General features: G+C 53.6%; 1 protein-coding gene across 1 annotated transcript in view; it reads right to left on the bottom strand.

Moving 5' to 3' along the window:
• The window catches only part of LOC119101467 (glutamate receptor ionotropic, kainate 2), a 67,548-nt gene that overhangs the window by 43,895 nt on the left and 672 nt on the right, over positions 1–22,981 (bottom strand). Inside the window, exons 2-4 of the mRNA XM_037224807.1 lie at positions 20,912–21,001; positions 2,707–2,868; positions 999–1,250 (exon numbers count right to left, since the gene is read on the bottom strand). Of these exons, the coding sequence (XP_037080702.1) occupies positions 999–1,250; positions 2,707–2,868; positions 20,912–20,999 (502 nt within the window). The 5' untranslated portion in view covers positions 21,000–21,001. The remainder of the gene's footprint in view (positions 1–998; positions 1,251–2,706; positions 2,869–20,911; positions 21,002–22,981) is intronic.

The raw sequence follows: 22,981 nt of genomic DNA, 5'->3' as shown, positions 1-22,981 counted from the left end.
ACAGACCTGTCGGCCACCAACACACGGTCACGTGGGGCCAGGGTGTGACTGGTCGGTACGCCACAAGGTCATGTGAGGACCAGGGTCTGCACGTGTCGGCCCACACCCACACGGTCACGTGGGGACCAGGGTCTGTGACTGTCAGGTCACGCCAACAAGGTCATGTGAGGACCAGGGTCTGCACGTGTCGGCCACACCACACGGTCACGTGGGGACCAGGGTGTGACTGTCGGTCACGCCACAAGGTCATGTGAGGACCAGGGTCTGCACGTGTCGGCCACACCACACGGTCACGTGGGGACCAGGGTGTGACTGTCGGTCACGCCACAAGGTCATGTGAGGACCAGGGTCTGCACGTGTCGGCCACACCACACGGTCATGCGGGGACCAGGGTCTGCCACTGTTGGCCACACCACACGGTCATGTGAGGACCAGGATCTGCACGTGTCGGCCACACCACACGGTCACGTGGGGACCAGGGTCTGCCACTGTTGGCCACACCACACGGTCATGTGAGGACCAGGGTGTGACTGTCGGTCACACCACAAGGTCATGTGAGGACCAGGGTGTGACTGTCGGTCACACCACACGGTCATGTGAGGACCAGGGTGTGACTGTCGGTCACATCACACTGTGCTGTACGCCTGCTGTCCTATCCTGTCATATCATGTGCCCGTGTAATATACATATATATATATATATATATATATATATATATATATATATATATATATATATACATATACCACACTGAGTGCTTCGACAAGGAATCTCTAACTAACCGCAGTAACCGCAGGAGCAAACACCGCAGTCAGAGCATGCAAAGCCACTTGCCCATTTGGTGGCACTGGGATGGTCCACAAAACTTGCTAAGCTGCCGGAGCCGGACACAGTCATTCAAAAGCAAGTCGTGTACTCCTTTCGATGCATCAGCCGACAGACGCCAGCTCACATCCGGTGAGCTCCTCACAGGCCATGACCGAAACGCCAGCACCCACCTGCGTTGTCTTCATAGACTACGGCGAGGCGGGTCCAGTTGAGGAAGTCGATGAGGTCAGCATACGCAGTGGCCAGGTCAGCCGGGGCCGGATGCAGGTTAATGCTGCGGCCCGGGGCGGTCCAGTCGGCGTCCGGCCGCGCCTCCACGTGCGGCACGTCCAGCGCGCCGCAGATGCTCTGCACGTGCGCGCCCAGCAGCCGGTCCGTCGGCCCGAACAGCGCGTGTACGCCGTACCGCAGCTGGCTGCAGACTGCGGAGGGCGGGGGTGACGGCTCGCCGGGGAGCAGAGGATGCTGGTGACGGCACGTCGGGGAGCAGGGGATGCTGGTGACGGCACGTCGGGGAGCAGGGGATGCTGGTGACGTCACCTCGAGGAGCAGGGGATGCTGGTGACGTCACCTCGAGGAGCAGGGGATGTTGGTGACGGTACGTCGAGGAGCAGGGGATGTTGGTGACGGCACGTCGAAGAGCAGGCGATGCTGGTGACGGTACGTCGAGGAGCAGGGGATGCTGGTGACGGCACGTCGGGGAGCAGGGGATGCTGGTGACGGTACGTCGGGGAGCAGGGGATGCTGGTGACGGAACGTCGGGGAGCAGGGGATGCTGGTGACGGCACGTCGGGGAGCAGGGGATGCTGGTGACGGCTCGCCGGGGGGGAGCAGGGGACGTTGGTGACGGTACGCCGGGGGGAGCAGGGGATGTTGGTGACGGCACGTTGGGGAGCAGGGGACATTGGTGGTGTTACGCTGAGGGGAGCAGGGGATGTGGTGGCGGCATACCGAGAGGAGCAGGGGACGTTTGTGACGGTACGCTGGGGAAGCAGGGGATGATGGTGACGGTGCGATGAGGGGAAAAGGGTATGTTAGTGGCGTTACGTTGAGGGAATCAGGGGATGGTGGTGATGGTACGATGAGGAGAGAAGGGGATGTTAGTGGCGGTACGTTGAGGGGAGCGGGGACGTTTGTGACGGCACACTGCGGAGAACAGGACAGTGGTGAAGATGCGCTGATGGGCACGGGTGGTGACGGTGCGGACGGTGGTGACGGTGGGGACGGCACACTGCAGAGAACAGGACAGTGGCGAAGATGCGCTGATGGGCACGGGTGGTGACGGTGCGCGATGAGAGGACGGGGGGGTAGACCTTGGTGGCACAATGGGGAGGGGCAGTATAGTGGGGAATCAGGGTACAGGGCTATGGTACGATGAGGGAAACTAGAAAAAGGGTCAAGGTTTTGGGAAAGAACGGGACGTCAAACTAAGGAAAAACGGGAATCAGGGACGGCACACTGGGAGGAACTGCAGAAGGTGGTCGGGGTACACGAAGTGGAAGAGTGGGGAATAAAGCTATTACAGTGAGAGGCGCAGGGAATGACGAAAATGTTCGGACGGCGGTGCACGGATTTCGCATACACTTCTGGAGCGATGTTATGTGGCTGCACTTGTAGACAAATGCTAATCGAGGGGGGCTTAACATAAGGGTTTATATTTCTGCTTCCGCTGCGTTTGTTGCGCTATGCCTACGACGTGACAGTACGTACTAACAGCCAATCAACAGCTTTGTAACAAAGGCGCTTGTTTTTGTTCATATATTCAACGAAAATAAGTACCTGAATTGATTTACCTGTTCGTCTAATTGCCAGCAAATTGCTTACCAAAATAAAAGTGAATTACCCAGCCTTGTAGATGCAACACGGTGGTTACCTCACCTTTTTTGGCAGTGTGAAAGCTGTCGTCCTTGTGTACATAACGGATGTCGTACTCAATGGTGGTATTTGGAAGAATTTCGCTATCCATGTTGACCTTCAAAACAGCGTACTTAAACGCCATCTCTAGGGCACTGGACCTTTGCTCCTCGGTGAAAATTGCCCCTGGAAAACCACCATCATACGTAAGGTTGCACATTCGCATGCATCAATCGCATACCAGAAACTCTTCAGTTTCCACGCACCTTCCTGCACACATTTCTGACTGACGTCTTCAAGTGCGACCCAAACGAAACATCAAAGAAAACCTGTTGCAAGCTGAATAGATACGCCGTCGATAACAAACCAGAAAAATCCAACAACACTCTGGACCCGACAGACGCCGACAAATTCATCGAATACTTCGGCACAGTGGGACAGCGTATTGCCGACACCCTGAGCAGCGAACCCGGTGCGGACCTGCCTCTGCGGCTGCCAAGGGCGGTCAGTGGCGCTTGCCGCGTCAGATTGGTCACCCTGTCGGAGCTCAGTCTCTCGCTGCGCCGCATGAGCAACTCCAAGGCAGTAGGCCCGGACAATGTATGCCTGTCCGTGCTCAGGAAGTGTTTTGGAGTGGTTGGCCCTCACTTGTTACACGTTGTGAACCACTCTATCACCGCTGGTAGCGTCCCGTCCATCTGAAAGCTTGTGACAATCGCGCCTCTGCACAAGGGGACTGGCGTCTGAACCGTCGAATTACAGGCCTATCGGCGTTTTCAGTGTTGTAAGCAAGCTGACGGACGGAGAAGGTTGCTTTGTACCCAGCTTTTAGAATATGTGACTAGTCACCACATCCTTGTTGACTCGCAATACGCGTACCATCCTCACCACTCCACCGAGCGTGCAGTCATGGATATAGTTAGCCATATAAACAACAACATGGATGCCGGTATGATCATCACCATTAGCTCAGCTGACTTGTCAAAAGCCTTCAATTGTGTGGACCGCTCTGCTCTTTTACCCAAGCTGGAATGCTATGGTATTTCACCACACTGGTTTTCGCATTATTTCACCGACCGCCGACAGACTGTGATGGGCAGAAACGGGCCGAGCCTTGAGGTCGCATATGGCGTGGTTCAGGGCAGCATGGTAGGACCGCTGATGTTCCTCCCTTTAACCAACGACATCCAGTGTTATGCGTCAGCTACGTGTAAACTGGTGTCATATGCAGACGACATGCAGCTCATGCATGAATGCAGCTGCTCATGCAGCTCATGCTCATGCATCACCATCTGGCTGTGGTTTCGCACAGCTGCGTTCGTGTGTTGAGTCCGATCTGACTGCAGTCCCAGTATGGTTTCGTCACAATGGCATGAAGATTAACCCATCAAAACTGAATTAATTGATCCCGGCACACCCACCAACATCCGCAAACCCGCCGGGCTGAGCTATGAATTTTGATAACTCCCAGCTGCCTCCTTCAGAGTACATCAAAATACGGGGGGTGCTCATCGATAAAAATCTCAACTAGCAGCATCAAAGGCTAAAATACTCAGCGCTGTTTTGGCTCCCTCATAGCTATTAACGAGCTTAGGCTTGTGCTTCTCAGCTCCACAATAAAGTCCGTAGTTGAGTCACTGGTCCTCCCGTACATCAGATATTGTTTACCTGCATGGGGCCCGACAACAGCCGTCCAGCGTCAGCGCCTGGATAAGGCTATTAACTTCGAGGTCAGGTCGACGAGACTGTCACCCACCGCGACTGCATATGTTTGCATCGCGCCATTTACGTGCCTGATGGGCCAGGGGCTATCAGTAATCTGATCAGGCGCCGATCTGAAGTGTCTCAGAGGCACACGAAAGCCACCGATGACGAAATTGCACTGCAGACGAGGGCTGTAAAACACCCTCGCTTAGAGTGTGTGAAAGGGGCATTTCCCTATCAAGCCGTGGCGGCGTGGAATCGCCTCCCCGCTGCGACGCACCAGTGCAAAAACTAAAGGAGTTGAAGGGCAAAGCGAAGTCTTTCAGCAGAGAATTTACTGAAGTTGACCAACTGGCCATGTCGTGCAGGTGCTGACTGTATCACAAGTTGCTCATGTTTTATAGCATTGTATGTGTATCGTTTGCGTTGCGTCTCATTTGCATGTGTTGCGTGTTCTGTGTTGATCTATGTAGTATGTATTGACGCGGCGTTAGAATAGCCACTCGCTGGATTTCGTCAAGGTTCGCAATAATAATGATAACATTTGACATGGCAGACGCGGTCGCAACGCTGGAACCGAACAGCCAGAACCTTTCGCGATACCCTATAGTGGTGGCAGGATTCATAAATTTACTTAAAAACACTGTCTTCATTTTTATCTCTCCTGAACGGAGTCACTTATGTCAATGGAGTGAGCGGTATCATGAAAAGACAAGTTTTTATGTTAAGCTCCTAAAATTTCATCGCTCTCACTCCATTGGTTTCAGAACTATTCGAGGCTATCTGCATGATGGACGATAGGTACCGTAGCCCCGTCACAGATGAAAACGCCGGACAAGAAGGCGGCCCCGGCTGGTGTTAAACAGCGCGCTGTCAGCCAGTGTCTGACAGCCAAGAAGACTTCTGTTGATATTCCTACCGGCTTGAAAACTGCTTACAGTGATGAATTCATTAATGTGTGCCATGTCAGTGTGTCGCTGTCAAAAACGCGTTACTGACGTCTGTGGTGGCTGTGGCCATACAGCACTGAGGAATGCCCGGCGATGAGGCGGACCCACGGCGCCAGCCGAGCGGCGCTACAGACGCGCCGACCAGGTCAGTCTCGAACGACACCACGGACGCGCCGACCAGGTCACTCTCGAGTGACACCACAGACGCGCCGACCAGGTCAGTCTCGGGTGACACCACAGACGCGCCAACTAGGTCAGTCTCGAGCGACATCACGGACGCGCCGACTAGGTCAGTCTCGAGTAACACCACGGACGCGCCGACCACTTCAGCGGAGAGAACTATTGACTATCTGGCTCCGCGCGACCTTTATCCGTTTCTCAAGCGAGAGAAGCCTCTTCGGGAACCCAGTTCAGGAAGACGGCTGTGAAAGTTTGGCTCCGGTCACCGCCGGTCGAATTGTTCCGCAACGGCTTTGCCAAACTGTCCCGACTGTCACAAACATGCATAGATTGTCATGGGGCTATGCTAAACGCAAAACTATCAGATGAAAGGAAAGTATTTAAGATACATACGGTCCTTTCCCGGTTCCATGCGAATGCCTCCAGCGGTTGTCAAGTTACAGAAATGAATGCGTCATTTGTCCGCGCGTCCCAACTGGTACGTTATCATCATTCCGTGCGGAGCCGCCGCCTGAGCGAATACAAACAGCAGGACAGCGACATCAATGTAGGAGATAGCAGGCGCGGACCTGTGCGGCGTCTTCCCGCAGAAGGCCAGGACATCGTTCTGCGGTCTCTGTGACCTTTGACCGCGAGAGGTCAGTGCAACACCCGGCGCTCCGGTGTGGTGAGTGATCACGGCACGTTAAACCACCGCTGCAGTGCCGTTCTGCCCCACACCCCGGCCCAGAGTCTCAGAATGCCGCTCGAAGTCTCGTCGTAGTGCGTGTGATATCGGCAGGCCAAAGCTAGTTCTATCGTTCTCCATGTTCCGCACAATGGAATTTCATAGCGACAGATCATGGCACCATTCGTGTTCTGGTGCGCGTCCCCAATGGCCGACAAAAAAAGCGACGGTGGCGTCTCGCCGAGCGGGGCCATCAGCGGGAGTGATGACGAGGAAACGTCGCCACCATCCATCATCGCAGGAGCAATTGGCCGCACACAAAACAGCCATCGCCGCACGGCCGACCCTCCCAAGCTGGGGCGAGGGCTGGCACCGCTCCTGCATCGGGCACACGCATAGCAGCCAGCGTGTGTGATGTGACCAAATGTGATAGATGAAGTGACGGGGAATCCAGGACGTGTGGAGGCTTAAGTTTAGATTAAGCCAGGCCCATAGCCAGGATTTGCTTAAGTGTGGGGGGAAGGCGGAGTTCGGTAAGCACTCATAAGAGAACCGAAGCAGCCGTCTATGTTGCTGCAATGAAACACGCGTGACGAAGGTGGGGGACAGACCCTCAGAGTGCTCCCGGATTGCGCCCGCCCCTGAATGGCTCAAGGCTTGGACGAGGCATACCGTGCGAGGATGAGGCGCAGACGCGTGGGCTTTGTGTAAAATTAGTCGTTCGTGGGCGCGTAAGGTGATAACAGAAGCGATCCGAAGACAAATAGCCTACAGCTGTGGAGACGTGCAAAGTGATGGGAGGGGGGGGGGGGGGGGGGTGGTGGACGAGGTGTGGGAGTGGAGGGTCGGCATGAGCGTGCTTGCTGTTGGGGGTGGACGAGGTGTGGGAGTGGAGGGTCGGCATGGGCGTGTTTGCTGTTGGGGGTGGACGAGGTGTGGGAGTGGAGGGTCGGCATGGGCGTGTTTGCTGTTGGGGGTGGACGAGGTGTGGGAGTGGAGGGTCGGCATGGGCGTGTTTGCTGTTGGGGGGGGGGGACGAGGTGTGGGAGTGGAGGGTCGGCATGGGCGTGTTTGCTGTTGGGGGTGGACGAGGTGTGGGAGTGGAGGGTCGGCATGAGCGTGCTTGCTGTTGGGGGGTGGACGAGGTGTGGGAGTGGAGGGTCGGCATGGGCGTGTTTGCTGTTGGGGGTGGACGAGATGTGGGAGTGGAGGGTCAGCATGGGCGTGTTTGCTGTTGGGGGTGGACGATGTGTGGGAGCGAAGGGTCAGCATGGGCGTGTTTGCTGTTGGGGGGGGGGGGACGAGGTGTGGGAGTGGAGGGTCGGCATGGGCGTGTTTGCTGTTGGGGGTGGACGAGGTGTGGGAGTGGAGGGTCGGCATGGGCGTGTTTGCTGTTGGGGGTGGACGAGGTGTGGGAGTGGAGGGTCGGCATGGGCGTGTTTGCTGTTGGGGGTGGCCGATGTGTGGGAGCGGAGGGTCGGCATGGGCGTGTTTGCTGTTGGGGGTGGACGATGTGTGGGAGCGAGGGGGCAGCATGGGCGTGTTTGCTGTTGGGGGTGGACGATGTGTGGGAGCGGAGGGTCGGCATGGGCGTGTTTGCTGTTGGGGGTGGACGATGTGTGGGAGCGAGGGGTCAGCATGGGCGTGTTTGCAAGCCTGTGTTGGGTAGCATCAGCGCAGCCTGCCGTTGCATCTGTTGAACGAATCGGGAGCTTATGTAAAACCATCCTCATCCGAGCAAAAATGGATCGCTACGCATTTTCTGCGGGCTTATATTGGAGCTATCATATCCCTTGATAGTTACCCTTTTTGTGAGTTATATCCTTTTGTGTCTTTCCTTTCTATATATCCAGTATGTTCTCCCGTATGCGAAGTTTTTTTTGGTGAGACCAGCGCAGACAGGTTAGTTAGTTTAGCAGCTGTGCTACCAGGTGCAGCTTTTTCTCTACATCAGATGACAAGGACATCACCGAAACATTCTTCGCCAAAGGAACGAGGAACACTGGCATTCATCATGCATTTCTATAAATCTGTATCCATATTTTGCCAGCATTGCGCGGACTGTACGAAAATGCACAGCAGGCGCGGTTAGCCCCTGCTGCCGGCACTGCTCCTGACCTAAACTAATCCTAAGGAGAACCGAGTACACAGCTGTCCTCCTCCAGCCGTTCAATAGCCAATCATGGTTCATAAGCTGCCGATGTTTGTGTCCTATCTGGCCAATGCCCGATCTCTAGCGATGACTCGACATCTGCGTCCTCAGGGCGTCCGACAGACGCAGACCCGGCGGGATGCCATGAGGACTGGGCTTGTTTTGGCTGGCGGCACGGCCTCAGCGAGTGGTGAAGGACGCAGCCAGGGCGGGCCTGGGCGACCCCGTCTTCCGACCGCTCCGGAACTGGCCTAAAAGCTCCACCAATGGCAGAGGCGGCACCACGATGGGAGAGGGGGGGGGGAGGCAGAGGCGCCGCTCAGAGCGGGAACACTCTCTCACATCAGTGTAGAAGCTTGCCATAACAGCTAGCTGGTGTTGCATCGAAAGACCTGATCTGAAATGTTCTCTGCATCTTACAGTTCTCCTCCTTTTCCGCCAAAAATAGCCACCACATGGCATCCACGGCATAGCAAAAAACCCACCACGCCCGTCGGAAATAGTCAGAGTTAATGGAATTTCTCCAAGGCTGGTAGAAGTGATTCCAATTTGGGTCAAACCTTTCCAATCAGCGTCTATAGGGCCAATACCGAATTTTCAGAGCGTTCTGGAGTGGCTCAGCGCCACGGTCCCTAGTTCCCGCGGCCATGATGGAAAGTGCAGCAATGCCGCTGAAACGGAGCACGTCCCCTGCAGAACATGCGCTGCATGGAGCCGATGCCTGCGCTGCGTAGTTTATCCTGCAAGCAGACGTGTCACAAAGCAGCCGGCTTTTCACCAACCCCACCATTCCGCCTGTTCACTCGGTGGACATCAAGAGCCCCGATTTCAGCCACCACGCGGTCGTGTGTGGATGTGGAGCCGCGCGGCTTGAGCTTCCCTGCCGCGGTTACGCACGGGACAGCACGCCAAACTTGCACTGGACCGCATAACTCAGCCTTCAGCGCGCTGGACTCATGGCTTTTAGCGATGCCAGTCAGTTTCAGTGTGGTTTATGATATTGGGTGCATCATGTAGCACGCTGCACTAAGTCGCGTTAAACATTGTAGCCGACTGTACGTGGCCTCAGACAGCATTTATTAGCGTACGTAACCGGCCAGGAAAAATTTATGTGTCGACGGAGTGTTTGCGACGCACTCGGGTAAGTGTTTGCAGCTGTCTGCGCCAAAACCGGGAAGTACTTGCAGCCGTCTGTACCAAACCGGGAAGTGTTTGCAGCCGTCTGCACCAAATCGGGAAGTCTTTGCAGACGTCTGCACCAAACCGGGAGGTGCCCGCAGACGGCTGCACCAAACCGGGAAGTGTTTGCGGCCGTCTGCACCAAACCGGGAAGTGTTTGCAGGCGTCTGCACAGGGCAGGGCAGTGTTTGCAGGAAACTGTGCCGCAACGGACAGAATTTTGACAGCCGTCTTTGTGGTCGCCTCTGCCGGGTTAGACAGGGTATGCAAAGCCGTGCCCGGGCCGGGGGAGTTTGTACGCATCTCCATCGGGACAGATATTGTTTGCGGCAGTGCGACAGCCAAGTCGTTGACGCGCCCTAAAGCAACAAGCTTACACAGATACTGTTTGCAGCCGTCTCAAGTGGGGTGGGCGAGCGTTTGCAGCTGTCTCTACTGAGGCTAATGGTGTTTGCAGCCGTCTATACCGATCCCAGCAGAGCGTTCATGGCCGAATGGACTGGGACAGTCATCGTTTACACGAGTCTGTATCGGACTGGGCAGCGTTTGCAGCCGTCGAGATCAGGTCGGACTAGATATGCTCATTAGATTACAACTTATTACAAGTCCTGATATTTTCATCGATAGAAATGACATCGATATTTATATCTTCAGGAGAAACCTTGGTACTCATTACTTATCTAGTTACGATTCAATGCCACTCACCATCCGACTAAGCTACTGCCGTCGAGCTTAGTAATGGTCAAACTTAGTGGACATCGATGTGAACTGGGAATGGTGGATGTTTTCACAAAAACCTGTGACACGCGTTACTTACGCGCGGTAATTTCATCTCCTTTAATTCCATTCGAGTGAGGGAATGCAGCGACACAGGAAGTGGCTGAGGCTGAGGTTTAAGTCTAGTTGCTTTATGTTTAAAGGGAGTATCCCACATTTTTGTACTTGTCACTTATTGTTACATCAGACTTGTACGATGTTATTAGTAACACTTGTCTTGAAATCCTTCTGAATAGCTTAGAATCCCTAGTTAAGGTAGCCGAGCCTGCGGAAAAATCTCATTTGACTGATCACCACTATGCTTTCCACTAATAAAGTAATGCATACATTTTATTTGCCCTCCTTAATAGCTCAAACTTCAACCAACCAAATTCTCCGTAACAGGCCGTTGTACGCTAGGCCAATCACATCCGTTCTTTTTTCGCACTAGTAGAGGTGTGCAAGGTCATTGTCATGGCGACGGTGGTCGCGGCTGTAGGGAAGTGAATAGAACTAAGGCAGTAGAACTAGGTAGTGATGTCACAACGTTTGGGGGGTGTGAGTCGGTCTCGAAAATAATTAAGGTTGATATTCTTACTACGTTCTGACGGTGCTGCAGTGACACTATCCAGTACTATTACTAGACGTAACTAGTCCTGAGGTTTCACTAGAGTATGCTTTGAAAATATACCCCGAAGATAAGAGACTCCCTATTAAAACGCTTGAAAGTTCTTGGACAGCCTGATTTTTGGATGTTTTTTAGACGGACAGCTGGTCCATCCGTAGATTTGGGATTGGACTTTGGACTGAGCTCTTTCACCTCTTTGTCGGGCATAGTTAACAGTTGTCTGTACCAGGCTGGGGAGTGTTCGCCGTCCGCTCTCGTGATGTTTGGGTGCCGCCCGACTGACAATTACGAGCCGCTAATTGGCCACGCCGCAGGGAGATGCACTTGATTGGAGTGGCGCGGCTCTATTGATTTAACATTAGCTCGCGGGAGCCAACACATAGGGGAGCTGCAGTCGTCCATGTGGTGGCTCGTGGAGCTGCCATGGCGCGCGACACAATACGGGACTGCGCCACCGCACCGGGACGGAAGCTAAACGGAACTACGCCACCGCACCGCGACGGAATCTAAACGGGATCGCGCCACCGCACCGCAAGGAATCTAAACGGGACTGCGCCACCGCACCGCGACGGAATCTAAACGGGATCGCGCCACCGCACCGCGACGGAATCTAAACGGGACTGCGCCACCGCACCGCGTCGGAATCTAAACGGGACCGCGCCACCGCACCGCGACGGAATCTAAACGGGATCGCGCCACCGCACCGCAAGGAATCTAAACGGGACTGCGCCACCGCACCGCGTCGGAATCTAAACGGGACCGTGCCACCGCATCGCGACGGAATCTAAACGGGACTGCACCACCACACCGCCACGGAATCTAAACGAGGACTGTGCCACCGCACCGCAACAGAGTCTAAACGGCCACACATCTGTCATGTCAACCTCTGCCTGGCACTCAGCTCGTGCAGAGACCTGTGTTGAGGATGCAAGGTGGTAGCTCTGTTCGAACATGCTTGATCGCTTCCTGTCATATGCCGCTCAAATCATTGCGTCCGTTTAAAACTAGGCATTTGTCCCGCTGTGGGAGCTAAGCTCTCAAACATGCCCACATGTTTCATAGCCCTGTCATCTACACAAACACGTCTATAATTATATATGTATATATGTATGTATACATATATATATATATATATATATATATATATATATACATATTGGTCTCTCTCCTCTCTCTTTCTCACTCTCCCTCTTTCTCTCCCTAACACTCTCTCTCCCTCTCTCTCTCACCCTCTCTCTCTCTCTCTCTCTCTCTCTCTCTCTCTCTCTCTCTCTCTCTCTCTCTCTCTCTCTCTCTCTCTCTCTCTCTCTCTCTTCTCTCCCTCTCTCTCTCTCCACCTGTGTTCAGTTTTCCATGAGCCGTCTCCCCATGCCTGCCGCCGCGCGGCTGCCGCCCTGCAGCCTCTCCGCCGGTCGCCGGCGCGAGCCCGCCGTCGGCGTGACACGGTCGGCGGCGAATCTATTTGCTCGGCGGCGGCCCAGATAAAGACGGCCTGACGCTAACGAGACACGCCGGCAAAATCCGGCGGCGGCGGCGCGCCGACGGCGGCTGCGCGGCCGCGCCGGAAACCGGAACCGGGCGCCGGAGAGCGCACCCGAGGCGCCCGGGACGCGGGAGAGAGAGATGGAGAGGGAGGGATAGAGGGACGCCAGGTCACCGGGAGAGAGGGGTGAGGGAGAGAAGGCTGGAAGGGACGCCCTACCCGCGGAGAAAGAGAGAGGGAGAGAGAGAGAGAGGGCTGGAAGGGCCGCCCTACCCGCGGAGAAAGAGAGAGAGAGGACGAGAGAGAGAGTAGAGATTTGAGAGAGAGGAGGAGAGAGAGAGAGAGATGACGAGAGAGAGACTGAGAGAGAGGGAGCGAGAGAGACGAGAGAGAGAGAGAGAGATGAGAGAGAGAGAGAGAGAGAGAGAGAGAGAGAGAGAGAGAGAGAAGAGAAAGAGAGAGAGGGATCGAAGGGACTTCCAGTCAGTGGGAGAGAGGTATGGAGAGAGAAGGTTGAGAGGGATGGAGAGAGAAGGTTGAGAGGGATGCCCGGTCCGCGAAAAAGATGTGAGAGACTCGTGGTTCGCCGGAGCGATGGCCAGGAAGGAAATATTATTCATATGACGCACGAGGCGCCGGTGAATCGGTTAGCGGCCGCACACATTCAGTGGCCGTTTCCGGTTGGTGTACCCTGTATACGTTCAGTCGTCGTTTCCGGTTGGTGTACTCTGGATACATCCAGGGCCGTTTCCGGTCGGTATCTCCCGCACACATCTAACGTCGTTCCGGTCAGTGTCTCCTGCACACATCCGGTGCCGTTCCGGCCGGCGTCCCCTGTACACATTCGGTGGCCGTTCCCGGTCGGTACCTTCTGTACACATCCGGTGCCGTTCCGGCCGGCGTCCCCTGTACACATTCGGCGGCCGTTCCCGGTCGGTATCTCCTGTACACACCCGGTGCCGTTCCGGCCGGCGTCCCCCGTACACATTCGGTGGCAGTTCCTGGTCGGCGTCCCCTGTACACATCTGGTGCCGTTCCGGTCGGCGTCCCCCTGTACACATTCGGTGGCAGTTCCCGGTCAGTGTCTCCTGTACACATCCAGTGCCGTTCCGGTCGGCGTCCCCTGTACACATTCGGTGGCAGTTCCCGGTCAGTGTCTCCTGTACACATCCAGTGCCGTTCCGGTCGACGTCCCCTGTACACATCTGGTGCCGTTTCCGGTCGGCGTCCCCTGTATACATCCGGTACCGTTTCCGGCCGGTATCCCCTGTACACATCCGGTGCCGTTCCGGCCGGCGTCCCCTGTACACATCCGGTGTCCGTTTCCGGCCGTGACTGCGCCGGAGCCGCGATGGGCGTTAGCAGTGAGCGGGCGCCGGCCGGCCGTGCCAAGTTCGTGCCGGATGGGCCAGGCGCGCCGCGTCAGCCGGCTCTGGCCCGGTCGTCCAGCGCCGATTTATGGCTCGGCTCGGTGCCGCCTGCCAGCACCGATCTGCGCCGTTATTGGCCGCCTAGCCCGGCTGTTCGACGTCTTTATCAAGCGGGGAGAACGGCAAACTCGTTATCTGATGGTGGCAAAGTTTGCGGTGTTTCTTTTCTCAGATTGCTGGAAATGGAGAAATGCCATCAGAGAAGTTGCGGCGGCACTGAAAGATTCGTAGCGTAGGTCGCAGGCTGTTTGTAGTGACGAGCCCTTTCCAAAGAAAACAAAACAAAATAGAAGCGTTTGGTGCGGGAGAAATAGGACTCCACAGCCCTCTTCAGACATTGAACACCGCTAATTTGCAAGCGGATGAGCTTTCCGAGACAAATGAGTGCAGAAGGCTGAATGCGCAAATAGAGGAGCAAAACAGCTATGTGAATAGCTCTGATGAGAGCTATTTCCAAGTGAATGTTCTACCAATATCCCTGTTCGACTGGAATCCAGTTAAAACCTTCAGTGACATACTTCACTGTTGCTTTACTAGAGTGGGTCGAGACGGCAGTAAGCGAACATCTACTCCCAGTCGTATTGGACAGTTAACTGACTGCATGGCAAAGGCTGCATTAGAAGAAAGGCAGTCCTTTCGTACAAGAAGTAGGACACATTGTACACGAAAACCTTAAGTGTTATCACTTGGCCTTGCATTAAATCCAGGTTTTCGGGTCATACGTTACTGCATTGTTATTGAGGCAGCAAAATTTACCATGAATCACCTGCATTGTTCAATACTTGTTCGATCTCAAGAACAAGAATTTGCGCGATGTTGAAGTTTTTTAAAATTGTTGTGCCGCAATCGGCACAAATATTTTCCCTTATTTTTTGCGCATATCAGAAACATTCATAAGCACAATTCAAAACTTGCGTGATGCCAAAAAGATCGTTGCCACCAGAAGAACAAGTTGGATGATGTCAGAAAAAATGAGACCGCGATTAGCAGAGATGGCCATATAAAATAATGATCAATGCAAAACACGGAAAGTGGGATCGTGCGTAACAGACACTAATGACAAGGTACTCGTCAGGTATGGATAATCAGCGCACACTTAACATGCGCCCGATTGGCCGGTTGAATACCCTTCGCTCGAGTGGGATGTGAATTTCCCCCCTTCCCCCGGAGAGCTCGGAAACTGAGATGGCTAGAGACACCAAGTTGACAGGTTGAGTTAATCTGCAATTGAAGTCACTTGTATGAAAATTTGAAGTTCCTGAGTTATAACCTTTAGGTCAAATAAGGCCAATCAATGTTAAACTCCAGATTGATGATGATCGAACTTCTCCAGACCTTCCATGAACCTAGACCAGACCAGACCGCCGCGAACCTAGAACCTGTTCCAAGCAAGAGGTTAATGATAGTTAAATCAAGACCAGCGACCTTGTTTGGCCCTTTATACAGTCAAGGTAACCCAAAACCTGCGAGATTGCTGCTATTTTGCCATTCAAAATCAGCAGCAGGGATTACGCCGAGCGGTATTTCCCCTACTCAAAATATTGACCAGTCATTCCATGTTAGTGATCAAGTCTGACATTTAAAAGTTCATGAAAGATGTTTGTTACAGTCCCTGTTATTAAAAAATTCGAAATAAGCACCAAAAGCTACCTAGAAAGCAGGCTTTCGGGTAAAAAAACAGCCGGTTACTTTTGACCTCGGTCTGACCTTCATACCTCACCCCTACTAATTGAATTTGCTCCATTTTTAAATCCAATTGGTTTAGTGCCTAAAAGCTTATCTCAGAAACGCATGACTTCCTGTAATACTCCGTTGTTGCATCAGATTGGGCGATTCCTTAGAAATGACCTCCGCTGACTGCCGAAGCCTCATTGTGACCCGCCACAGGTCAGCAGCCTTACAAGGTACATCTAATCTTCTGTATCAAAAGATCCACTATTCAATTTCCCACTAATACGCAAATTTTGGCGCGGCCATTAAACGCCATTCGTAAATCATCATCGGGGGAGGGGGGGGGAGGCGATGGCAAACTGACCCCCATCCGAGCGCGTGTTAACGCTCGGCAGCTGCTGCAGACGGGAGCAAAAATGCATTCGTCAGCCAGAAGAGCACCTCTGTGCTAGTTGCTGCGTAATAGACACCGCTTTGCCGGGCGCCGGTGGACGCTCTGGTCAGGACTGCTCGTCACGCATGAGCCAGACACCCGCGGAAAGATGCTGGCCATTTGCGCCAAGTCATTAACCCAATTGCGTTGGCTCTGCCCTTCATCACGGTCCAGCGGTATTACGCCATAGACAAATCAGTCCCGTAAAAAACTAGACTGCGCACTGTAATCGGCAATGTGGCGATACAGTGGGGGCGTCTGGCGCGACCGCTGGCCCGGCTGAGTGCTGGTTGGCTGAGCCGAGTCACGTGGCTGCCCTGAGCGCGGATCAGGTGCAACCGACGGCAGAACTCAGTTTCTCATTGAATTACGACCCGAGCTCCGTGCATCCAAGTGGCGTCATAGATACACAGATGCAATGGAGAACCCTTCAACTCCAAATATGGGCACAAGTAGAATCGGGTGGTCCGGCCCCATGGACACACATATAGCGCGGGAATTGTGCACTTGAACATGATTCCAAAGAACAGATATTGCCAAGTTCTGTAGCTAAATGGATCATTATCGATCACACTATCCACATCGGATCGAGACTCGCCTATTTACCGGACAGACTAGGACCGCCAACAGCGCATCGACCGTTTCCTTGCGTTGCTATGTCTGTACCGGTGACTTCCCTGTGAACAAATGCACTTAATTTGCCTCTTATCCCAGTAGGAAATAGCTTTGGCCGTGACGTCATAAACAAGGAATGGGCTTCCGCTAGGCCTTTGAAGAGCAGGGCTCGGGTTTCAGCTATGTCTGAGCGGTCGAGTCGCTGCAGTCGGCCGGCCGTGCGCCGCGAGAGCCGGTCTCCAGTTAACGGGGAAGGGTGGGGCGTGGCGGTGAGGTTTACAACAGTGCGCGTGCGTGCGTGCGTGCGTGTGTGCGTGCGTGCGTGCGTGCGTGCGCGTGCGCGCGTATGTGTTCGCGCGCGCGCGCGCGGTATGGCAATGAATAGCAAAATACAATACAAATATAAAAAACACGGACAAGGTTTAACTGCAGGGACGTTCGGCTCGTGTTCTCACCGCTCAGATAATGCCACGGATAACCACTTGACCATTAAGGGAATGCAGCAGGCTAATTCCACGGTTCGTACCTACTCCCATCGTAGCTTAGCGAGACGATGAAGCAATCCATTGTCGGGCATGCACATCGACCCACACTGTCGCATGTGAAAGCCTGTGCACCCGCACGCGTTGCGTGGCTTTGGACCAGCATTATGCAAAACCAAAAGTGCTGGACGGTGAAGTATGGAAGTCATGTACATGTGCGGCGAGGCAGCAGTCAGTCCCAGCGGTGTGAGGGACGTACCGGTGCCGATATTTTCATGGACATCATGAAATATTACTGTAATTAAGCAACCAAGTCTTCATGAACTACGTGATTAAAGGGGGTGTTCACATTTGTATCGGATTTTGAGGTAGAACTGCCATCTAGAGGATCATTCGGTGCAGTTTACAGCCCTGACCTTCTTGAGACCTTAACCCCACTAGCTTCTGAGTTGCACGCCCGAGAAGATGTGCGGACTATTTTGGAAGACTATTTCAAGGTCACCTATACATCCATGCCGCTATAATAAGGTGATTCAAATCCTGTTATTCCACTCGTCATGTGGCGATCGTGGCCAAAACAAATATAATTATCGAGTCGTTCACATCTGTCGTTAGTGAGCACGATTTCTAAATATAATAGCCTTCAATTGGCGCTCAACCAATCCCGTGCAATGTCCGATGACGTTACCAAACAGGGACGTATTGAGGAACACATTTACTGAACGGATAGTTTGTGTTGTATAGAGCACTCTTTTCCACTTAAGAGTATTCCAATAGTTATAAGTGAGCTTATCTCATTTCATCCGGTGCGTGCTTGAATGTCTATATCTTCGAAGCATTCCCTTTAAAGGAAATGTTTCATATGTGAAAGTACTGAAGCAAATGTCAGATATGAAACAAGCGCCCTTGTAACGAAATGATATTACTAAAATATGCTGCATAACTATGATATACTTTAAAGCAGCATACTTTTGATATGCTTTTGAAACGGAAAAGACTGTTCTAGACAGCAAAACTCTCTGTTAAATAGATATGCTCCTCAATGCATCATGGTTTGATTACGTCACCAAACCTGGCCCAACATTGACTGAGAGCCCATCGGCGACCGTTATCTTTGGAAACCGCGCTCACAAACGCCGGATATTAACGCCTCAACAGTGACATTTTTGTTAGCCTTGATCGCCGGACGGCTTATGGAATCGCATTCAAGTGACGCTATTTTAACCTCATAAATGCCAAGGTGACTTTGGAATACTCTCCTCGATATACCTTTCCTCATTTTCGTGGGCGTGTAGCTCAGAAACTGCAGTAAATTAGGTCCTAAGGAGGGAGGATTGCAAACAGCACCCAAATGTCTTCAATATGGCTATTTCAGTTCAAAACACCACATGATCTAGAGCACTCTCTTTAAGACGCGTCATGTATCATTGAGATGCAAATCCACTACGAAATAGACGATACAATTTATTTTAAGTGGACAACTAAAAGGACATCGAATATTTCCGTGATATTATCAGCGCGTGGAACAGTGTTGTGGCAGCTACATGTACGAGTTGTCCATGAGTAATTTGGCAGCCTACGAGTGTTCATTGCATTGCATTTGGTAATCACATTGAAACATGAACAATATTATAGTGACCCACTGTGCGGCATGGAAATACAAATCAGTGTGATGCAGCTGGTGACCGCGCTATATCGACGCCAACGGCGTCGCGTTGGCGACGCCGTCTGCTTCCCACAAGATTCGCTTCCTGCTTCGCTGTTGCGAGGCAAGTGGAAAACACAACGAAACAACACCTATTCCACGTTATGAGTGTGTAAGCCAGCGATGCGCGGGCAATGCGTCCGAGAAACCCATGGAGTACAATCCGTCGTCAGTGTGATGTTAAATTTAAGTGAGTACAGCTTACACAGGTTACCTGAGATCCACTTCATCCCGCTGAGGCACGAGCCAGCATTACACCACGGTTGGTGGCGCTTCTAGCGCAGGCCGCTTCGTCTCAGCACGACGAAACAAGCGGGAATGGCTCGATAAGGCTGCTATTCAGCTTTACAGGGACAACAGTACTCGGAATATATGTGATGTGCAAGTCTTTGTGCAAGTAAGTTCGTAAGCATATTATATGAAGGCGCAACAAACAGCACGGATGTTTGCTCTCTAAGCGTCAATGTGTGCCACATTCGTGGAGATCATGTTCAATGTGTGCCATGTTCGTGCAGCACAGAGAACGGGCGCCAGAGGAGCGACGACGCGATACATTCCTCGTATTTTGAGCCCCTTTGAAATGCCTCATGTTATTTCTAGAAGGCTGTCTTTCTTTGAAAGATTTAAACGCTCTTCAAGCAGCAAGCTTAAAGAGCCATTTTTGAAATAAAAAAGAATCAATTTGAAATATTCCTGGAATCTTTGTGCAAGTATGTAATACAGCAGCGTGGCTGTCGGAGACGCGTCCTGACCTCGGGCCGCATACCATGACGGGATGCTGTCATGCCCCTGATGGCGCCGGGCAATCTGCGCTGCACGCCACTGGCAGCCTCTGCGACACGCTGTCAGTAGGTCTGATTACATTCCCGATCAGCTGTCAAGTGGTCTCCCGAGCTGAGCGGCACATAATTGGTCCGGATGCCACGACAAGCGCCGGGCATGGTGACAGGCATGACGAGCGGCTCGGGGCCGATCGTCACGACAAGCCGGACATGGTGACAGGCATGACGAGCGGCTCGGAGCCGATCGTCACGACAAGCCGGACATGGTGACAGGCATGACGAGCGGCTCGGGGCCGATCGTCACGACAAGCCGGACATGGTGACAGGCATGACGAGCGGCTCGGGGCCGATCGTCACGACAAGCCGGACATGGTGACAGGCATGACGAGCGGCTCGGGGCCGATCGTCACGACAAGCCGGACATGGTGACAGGCATGACGAGCGGCTCGGGGCCGATCGTCACGACAAGCCGGACATGGTGACAGGCATGACGAGCGGCTCGGGGCCGATCGTCACGACAAGCCGGACATGATGACAGGCATGACGAGCGGCTCGGGGCCGATCGTCACGACAAGCCGGACATGGCTGACAGCGCTCGGGGCCGATCGTCATACAGCCGACGAGCGGCTCGGGCGGCTCGGGCCGATCGTCACGACACCGGACATGCCGGCATCAGCGCCTGGGCGATCGCCACAGCCGACTGTGAGCGGCTCGGCCTGGCCGATCGTCACGACAAGCCGGACATTGTGTGGGGGGAAAAACGGACATGGCATGACGGCGGCTCCGGGCCGATCGTCACACAACCGGACATGATGACGGCATGACGAGCGGCTCGGGGCCGATCGTCACGACAAGCCGGACATGGTGACAGGCATGACGAGCGGCTCGGGGCCGATCGTCACGACAAGCCGGACATGGCTGCTGGGCGGCTCGGGGCCGATCGTCACGACAAGCCGGACATGTGACAGGCATGACGAGCGGCTCGGGGCCGATCGTCACGACAGCCGACATGTGTGACGGCATGACGAGCGGCTCTGCTGGGGTGGGCCGATCGTCACGACAAGCCGAACATGGGCCTTTCTGGGCCGGCACGCGGGCCGATCGTCACGACAAGCCGGACATGGCTGCTGGGCGGCTCGGGGCCGATCGTCATGACAAGCCGGACATGGCTGCTGGGCGGCTCGGGGCCGATCGTCATGACAAGCCGGACATGGCTGCTGGGCGGCTCGGGGCCGATCCTCCGCCCAGCAGTCGCGCCCCTCAGCCTGAGGCCGAGCCCGGGCCGCCGGTCCCCTCCCCTCGTCGCGTCGGCTTATTCCCTGGCGATCGGTCATGGCCAGGCGGGGCGGTGCGCCTGGCAGGGGGTCTGATCCCGTGACGTCACCGGTCGCCTCGCACGGGACGGCACTCACCGATCCGGACGGCGCGAGGCAGGGCGCCGCCGCCCAGCTGCAGCATCACAGCCGCCGCCACCACCCGGCTCACACAGCCGGACATCATCTCTGAAGCAGGCAAGGACTCCATCAGAACAGGGGGCGTACGGGACGTCTCGGGGCACAGAACAACCGGGATCAGGAGCTACCCGTTATCCCTGGAGCAGCACGGGACTTCGTCAGATCACAGAACGTACGAGACTGAGACTTAATCCCATGGTCTGGGGAGCCATAGGCCTCTGTTAGGACGCACCGGGCGGACAAGAGAGAGAGAGAGAGGAGAGAGAGAGAGGAAGAGAGAGAGAGAGAGAGAGAGAGAGAGAGAGAAGAGCGATAGAGAGAGAGAGAGAGAGAGAGTAAGAGAGAGCGAGAGAGAGAGAGAGAGGGAGGGCGAGTGTGAGTGTATGTGTATATATGAGTGTGAGTGAGTGTATGAATGAGTGTGAGTGAGTGAGTTGGCGAGTGAGTGAGTGAGTGAGGGAGGGAGGGAGAGCGTGCCTCCATGAGTGCGTGCGTGTGAGTCAGTGAGTAAATGAGTCAGTGAGTGGGTGCGTGCGTGCGTGAGTGCGCGTTTGAGCGAGTGAGCCAAGTGTAGTGTGAGTGCAGGCATGAGTGGGTGCGTGCGTAAGTGATTAGAAGGGTGAGCTGGTGAGTGCGTGCCCACGTGAATATGTGCATTCGTGAGTGTGTATGTGTGTGTGTGTGTTGGTGGTGTGTGGTGTGTGTGTGTGTGTGTGCGTGCGTGCGTGCGTGCGTGCGTGCGTGCGTGCGTGCGTGCGTGCGTGCGTGCGTGCGTGCGTGCGTGCGTGCGTGCGTCTGTGTTTGCGAAAGTGAGTGAGTTAATGAGTGCGTGAGTGTGTGCGTACCTGATTGAGTACGTGAGTACGTGAATATGGGTGAGAGTGAGAGGTGTTGATGTGTGAGTGAGTGACAGTGAATGAGTGAGTGAGTCGGTCAGTCAGAAAGTGTGAGATAATGTGCAAAGTCGTGTGAGAGTGTAGAATCCGGTGTGGGAAAGTCATATAGGATATAGAGAAAATTGGCCAAAAGAGTATACGAACGTGAACGTTAGTGTAATTGGATGTGGTAGTTTGTAGTATGAGCGTGAGAATTAGGGATAGTGAGCATAACTATAACTGTGAGTGTGAGAAGGGTTGTAAGACTGAGTGTGAGTGTGAGAGCGTGCGAGAGCAAGTATGTGCATGAGTAAGAGCATGAGTAGAGTGCGAGGATGAGCATACAAGGAGTTTGGCTGTACGAAAAAGTACGATAAAATGAGGTGTTTGTGTGGGGTGAAAGTGTGAAAGAATGTGAGCGACGAGAGAAGGTGAGAAATATAGCAAAAGTGAGGGAGGTACGGCGGGAGAGAGAGGGGGTCGACTACTTAAACTGACAGGGACAGGTCATTTTTTTCGGAACACAACACAGCACAGCTAGAACCAGAAAATATATCCGGGACGGTGACAGTTCGTGTCGGGCACCCTCTCTTTCCTCAGCCTCGGTGCGCAACTGAAAAAGAGTCTGTGCTGCATGGCAGTTGTTGCATTATTATAGTTCAAAGGGGTAAGCGGGATGTTTGCGTATAACGGACTAGATTATAATTAATTTCCAAGAGACTGAACCTCGCAAAAATCTCGCTGCTTGGTTAAACACGATAAACGTTCGAACTTATTCTGCTGATTCACGTGGTGTTGTTTTTGTTATGAGAGTTTCCTGCAGTGCAGATGGTGCATAATTTTGTCACAAAAAACAACTGTGAGATCCAGCAGAATTTACGAGACTCGAAAGCTCGCCGCCAGTGTGTGACAGTGTTTGTTTGTGATAACCCTATTCCGGCAGAAAAGCAAAAACATGATATCTGCATCGTTCTGTATTCATTATAGCTGAAAAGCTTCCTTTTGCATCGTAACCTTTCGTTCATTCTAGCAAAACTTAATTGGATTTCTGGCGGGCTGACCAGATTACAGGTTATGTTTACGCTATGATAATTACAATTGTCTCTGCGCAACTAGAAAACAAAATATGTTTTGAAATACAAATGAACATTGA

The sequence above is a fragment of the Pollicipes pollicipes genome, unplaced genomic scaffold, assembly GCF_011947565.3.
Source record: "Pollicipes pollicipes isolate AB1234 unplaced genomic scaffold, Ppol_2.1 Scaffold_4881;HRSCAF=5763_pilon_pilon_pilon, whole genome shotgun sequence".
Taxonomy (NCBI): Eukaryota; Metazoa; Arthropoda; class Thecostraca; order Pollicipedomorpha; family Pollicipedidae; genus Pollicipes; species Pollicipes pollicipes.
The sequence above is the reverse complement of the archived record's forward strand: the minus strand, read 5'-3'. Positions and strand labels throughout refer to the sequence as shown.